The sequence below is a fragment of the Anguilla anguilla genome, chromosome 4 (genome assembly GCF_013347855.1).
Source record: "Anguilla anguilla isolate fAngAng1 chromosome 4, fAngAng1.pri, whole genome shotgun sequence".
NCBI classification, from domain to species: domain Eukaryota; kingdom Metazoa; phylum Chordata; class Actinopteri; order Anguilliformes; family Anguillidae; genus Anguilla; species Anguilla anguilla.
The window spans coordinates 4,835,298-4,841,297 of NC_049204.1; the positions used below are offsets into that span (position 1 = coordinate 4,835,298).

The 6,000-nt window shown below is 45.9% G+C and overlaps 1 protein-coding gene across 1 annotated transcript in view; it reads right to left on the reverse strand.

Moving 5' to 3' along the window:
- Nucleotides 1-3,987, reverse strand: part of anos1b (anosmin 1b) — a 58,786-nt gene extending 54,799 nt beyond the window's left edge. Inside the window, exon 1 of the mRNA XM_035414086.1 lies at nucleotides 3,645-3,987. Coding sequence (XP_035269977.1) covers nucleotides 3,645-3,821 — 177 coding nt within the window. The 5' untranslated portion in view covers nucleotides 3,822-3,987. The remainder of the gene's footprint in view (nucleotides 1-3,644) is intronic.
- Nucleotides 3,988-6,000: the final 2,013 nt, after the last annotated feature.

Sequence of the window (6,000 nt, forward strand, 5' to 3'; positions counted from 1 at the left end):
AGAGAGAGCAAGTGAGAGAGAGAGGGAGAGAGAGATAGAGAGGGAAGGAAGAAGAGACAGAGCAAGAGAGAGCAAGAGAGAGACAGCGAGAGAGAGTTAGAACAAATCCAGAAGAATCTGAAGAGGTAGATGTGCTGCATTAAGTAGCAGCATTAAGCAGCTATAAACACAAGCCATTGCTCCGCGCTTTTATCACAGATCTATCAAAACCCACCCACCACCCCCACCCTGCCCCGCCACCCCCACCCACTACCTCCTCCACCCCCCCTACACCCCCCCCCCCCCCCCCCCCCCCCCCCCCCCGACCTCCCGACAAAGAGCGGTTTAATGTTAAGCTGCACCATCTGTCCGTGAGTACAGAAAAAAAAAATGGACCAAAAAAAAAAAATCTTTTTCTTTAATAGATGAAAGAGAAACGGACCGCGGCTGACTCGTGTTCCCGGCTCTCTGGAAACGGGCGGCCGGTTCACAGGTGCGGGGGCAGCGGGGGCAGGGGGGGCAGCGAGGGCAGCGGGGGCAGCGGGGGCAGCGGGGGTAGCGGGGGCAGCGGGGGCAGCGGGGGCCGATGGCTCCTTAATGACTCTTTTGTTAATACATGATGCTGCCGCCGCAGCCGCCGCCGCCGCTGCTGTGGAACCCAGTCAGTAGCCCAACACAGACCGGGCGGTAACGGACACGGTGCCACGGCAACGCACCCGGCGACGGACCCGGCGACGGACCCGGCGGTGTCATATTATCAGCGTGGGGCGAGTGCTTTACCTCCAAAGAGCTTGTGTGTTTTTCTGGCTCTCTTGGCAAAGAAAATAAAAATCCCTGACCTGCCCGAGCTGAACAAGAAATATTACTTCATCACTCTTTCTCTTTCTCATTCCTTTTCTCTACCTCTCTCTCTCACTCTCTTTTTGTCTCCACCTTTCTCTCATTATTTAACTAACTCCCATCTATCTATCTATCTATCTATCTGTCCATCTATCAATCTCTTTACCCCCTCCATCTCTCTACCTCTCTGTCATTATTTACCCACCTCTCTGTCTCTTTTTACCATTCTCCTCTGTTCTCTCCTCTCGCTCTCCTTTTACCCCCCCCCCCCCCAGCTAGATAGACGTGTCAGTCACACTCAGGGTATATCCTATTCGTCCTGACCCCAGGTGCTGAGGTCAGGTGAACGTAGATTGGGGGGTGAGGGTGCAGGGAGGTCCTTAGAGAAACCTCGCCCCCTCCCCTCCCCACCCCACTCCAGCCGTATCCAGATGCAGTGTTCTCCCTCTACCTCACCCCCCCCCACACACAAAAACCCCCCACCCGCGACCCTCCCCCCACAACCTCAAAGGACGGTGGCCCACGGTCAGCGTTTACGCGACATACCGAATCGCCATCGTCTGAGGCCGACCCTGGCATTGTTAGGGCCCATCCGTATGGAATCTTCCAGATGGTTTGAAGAGCACACCAGAGCTTATTGTGTGTCCTTTGGAAAGGAGCTGGGCGTGTGGGGAGGCTGGATCACTATAGCTGTGTGGGGGGTGGGGGGATGGTTATTCGGAGAGGGCAAGGGTACAAATATTGGACAGGTGAGGGGTACAATTTTCTTTTTCTGATACCTGAGTGACAGGCCCTAGCCATCAGTTTGGTGATATCGTCCAGAAAAGGGCCCTTCACTTCCCCTGTTTCATGTGCTGCCCAACCCCCTACCCCCAACACACACACAAGTACACACGCAGACACCAACCACACACACACACACACCGACACCCACACACACACACACACACACGCTGCATAGAATTACAGCACATCAGTGTCTGATTCAGATCAGTCACAGCCATTGTTACGGACGTGCAGTGTACATCTGTAACTCCAAATGTTAATAGGGGGGAGGGGGGGTTGAGGGCATAAACGATTGCATTGTGACTGTCTCAAAAACTTCTCTGTTCACAGAACCGCAGACAACCCCCCCCCCCCCCCCCTTCTTTTGATGCCTCTGGGATGAATTGCACGATGCCTTTCTCCCAATTTTTTTTTTTTTAAAGGTAACACAGGAAGGCGCACGTCCAAAGCGCAGCTGCGTCGCGCTTTTGTGAAGGCGGAAACGTAACGCCAGCTTAGCGTATCACTTTTTGCCCAAGGAGTTCAACCGCCAGCATTTTCATAATGCAGTTCCGCGGGCGCACACATCCGCCAGATCAATGTAAGAAACACAAGCCTTAACTCCAGGTGATGCGTTTCAACGTGAACCACATGATAGCAGTGATCTTTTTCTTCCTTTTGCACGTAGCACTTAAGGAGGGCAATGGCACGCTAAAAAGACATCAGAGAAAAGAGAAACTGCTTCTTTATACTACACCACATTATTAAACATTCCATAAAGCAGCCAAAAGCGCATTCTAAAATAAAATGACGTTGTCAGCCCCCATCTAGTTCAGCGGATGCTGACTTTTCATTTCCATAACTAAAACTGAGCTCTCAATGTGACACGATTTCAGTCAATCAGACTCAAAATGGTACTTCGCCGCTCAGGCTGTCGCGGAGTGCGCGAGCCCCATCGAACCACAGTGTCCGGACAGGTGGCGTTCGCTCACGCGAGTAAATCACAGCCACGGGTTCAAGCAGGAAACGGAGGAGAATATTAGATCAAGGTGAAAGTTGCTGCCTCGGCTCGCGCTGGGGGACTCGACACGCAGTGGCTGCAAACCGTGGCTCACGCGACAGCTGACTTCCCGAAACCCAGAGTTTAGAAAGTGTGAATATAAAAACATTGGGCGCATCATTCCAGCGACACGCAGACACAATCCCAGGAAACACTTTTTTTTCTTCCCCAGAAGATTTAAATAGAGTGCGTTGGCAACGATTGCAGCTATATATACAATGACAATCAGAACATTTACGGTAGATTAGCTGAGCATCCTCATCCAAGGAAAGAGTAGCAATAAAAACCGGAGGAGGGTTGATTCACATCACACGCCTGCTGCGTTTTAAAGCATAGCTGCATGATTATTTAGGGGTACAATACTCCCCCCTTATAGCCTGTTCAGACCAAACGCTTTCACACCGCACCACTCTGGTCGCGAGCTAACTGCCACGCGCTGTGACACCTCGCGCGCAGCTGGCGTCTGTGCTGTGCTTCATTTCCCGGGAAACTGCGGGGGCCACCCTCATTACAAAACGCCCAGGTGGGCGCATATCTGTTCCACAGACTGAAGCAGAGCTTAGAGCGCAGACCCGCGCTCCAGCCTCGAAAGTCATTCAAACAGAAAATTAAGTGGGGTGGGGGCACCGCGTTTAACGTCTTTCCCACACACAACACTGAACGCACATGTTGAGGACTTCAAAAACATGTGCCGTCTCGGCCAAATTATTTCGCGTTTTGATTGCATACTTTTTTTTTTTTTTTTGCACGAGGAACAAGAAACATGATAATACAGCGTACAACGCCGTAACCTACAACTACAACTGAATGTTTAGGATTGGATGTGCAAACTGTCGTACATTCAAATCTATTTTTTTTTTAAAAATGTAACTGGGGTAAAAACCCCCTTTTCAAAGAATGTACAAAAACACTGCACTAGCCTATCGACAAAGCAATTAAATAAATCACAGTTGTTTTCTTTGCACTTCCACGTTAAACAAAACATCAACCGCAATTTTACCTGGAGATGCTTGAAAGAGGAGGTGAGCTGCGTCATGTGCAGCGTAAGACAGCGCGAGGTGCATCTCGCGCTGTGGATTTTCTCCGAAGTCTCTCCGTCTTCAGTACCCGCTCTCCGCGCTCCGGCAGACGCGAATAAACACCATATAAACACCAGGGTCATTTGGAAGCCAATCATTCTGTTTTACAACAAACAAGGGGCTTAAAAGCCTGTTTCTCGAGCAGCCCCCTTTGTGTTTCGACCGCTTTTGTCCACGTGAATCCGTCTTGAGTTTACTTTGGGACTCGGGTTTGAACACCGCGAGGCTGCGTTCGCCTCGAGAACAGGAGCACTTTAGCTTCAGACACTCCCCCCGTGTCTGCACGTGTGGCATTTCATCACTTGCCAAAAAAGAAGAAGAACCCTTGTGGACATCTATTGTGGAATGTCATTGGATCAAAGATTTAAATTATTTATTTCTTTATAGTATGCATATCACACACACATACATATATATAACAAGAAAACCAAATTTTTAATATTCCAGTGCATTAGCACATTGCCTTTTTGGAGTGTTTAAGATTTTATTATTGACTGCATTGTAGTTCAGGGATTCAACAAGATGCAATTTAAAGAGCACACATTAGCTAGAGATAGCAATATGGCCACATACATTTAATCAATGCTTAAACTTATGGGCAGTCGCTGAATAAAAAAAACTTTGCTGAAAACAGCCTTTTAAGATAGGCCTTATCATAGAAACTAAATATCTAGATGGTATTTATTCGTAAATGTAATACATACACCAGGGACACATTAAACGCATAAACATTTATCTAAATCAGACATATGTTAAACGCATGAACGTTTATCTAAATCAGACATATGTTAAACGCATAAACGCATATCAAATTTATCATACTTATACGATATGATAGATCCTTTAGGGTATTTTGTGGGGAAAGTGCACGGTATGAGACACTTTAAAAATCCTTAATAATTGTATTTACACAGCGGTGGAGTTCCACTTTGAGGTACAACTGGTCCCCTGAGAAATTACATCTGAACGACGGGAATCCCAAAGCTCCGCACATTAGGATTCAGACTGTAATTGCACACATGCCTCTGTGCCTTGTTTCGAGCAGGAGGGGAAATGTATGGAGAGAGGACGACTGGACGAGGAAAAACACATTTGGAATGACTTTCCCCAAAGGGGGGGGCGGGATAATTGTCTGAACCTGATTTGGGTCACTAAACATATGTGTGTTTCGACGGATTCTTACAGAATACACGCAATCACTTTCTGGACCTCCGGGGGATACGAATGAAGTTATTGAGTTACATAAACCAGGGAGCACAATAATAATAATTGCGACCTGGGTCTACAAATCTCTGGGGGAATTAGGGAGCTGTACACTGTACAACGCAGAGATCGCTAAGATTGCAATCATATGTGCGGCCAAAACAAAGCAAGCCTTCTGAAGCTGCTCCAAAAAAAAATCAGAGTTATGTAAATAAGCAAGATTTTATTGCACTTTAAATTTTCTGGACAAATCATCAGTATTAGGAGGTTTGACAAAAAGTTGAAAGGCAATGTAACGTGTATTTATTGAGTTTGTCAGCACAGTTTGTGACAAACCGCTAGAGTTTATTGATAGTTGCGATTCTTAGGGAGCCAATAAATATCACTGACAGGGAATATTTCATGCTGTCAGACTGTTCTCTGGGATAAGATCCTGTACTCTTTCATCTTTTTGATAACAGTTGATCGTTTAAAATAATATACAAACAAATCAAAACTTGATGGATACGCCAAAGTATAACAAACCCATTTTAACGAGATTTTTAAACGATGGGAAACTTTTTTTTAAAAGCCTTTGTTGCTATTTATACATCACATTAAAGTTCCTAAAATTATATATTTACCCCTAAAAGTTGAATAAACAGCATTATGAGGAGCAGCCATTTTGAGTGGCAGCTGCCACCTTTAACCCTTTGAAGAACAAACAGGTTTTTTTTTCCGTTGCAAGTCAGTGTTCTAGAACTCCATTGCTTTCAATTGCCAGTCGTGATTGTTACACCAGCATTGGAATGCCCCGTTAAGAACATTACCATCACATGTTTGTGACCTCACACCTTAAAGGGTTAACCAATAAAAAAAAAGCCCTATTGAGGACTTAACTGAAGTTCTGAATGACCAGATGCTGCAGAAACAGCCACTGATTCACAGTCACTGGTTCCAGCTAGTAGGAGTTACTACCACTATATTAATATGAGTACATCATATTTTTTAAATTTATTATTATTATTTAATAATATTATTAATATTATTATTATTATTATTATTTTTTATTGTGTCATATATTTGTCACGGGCG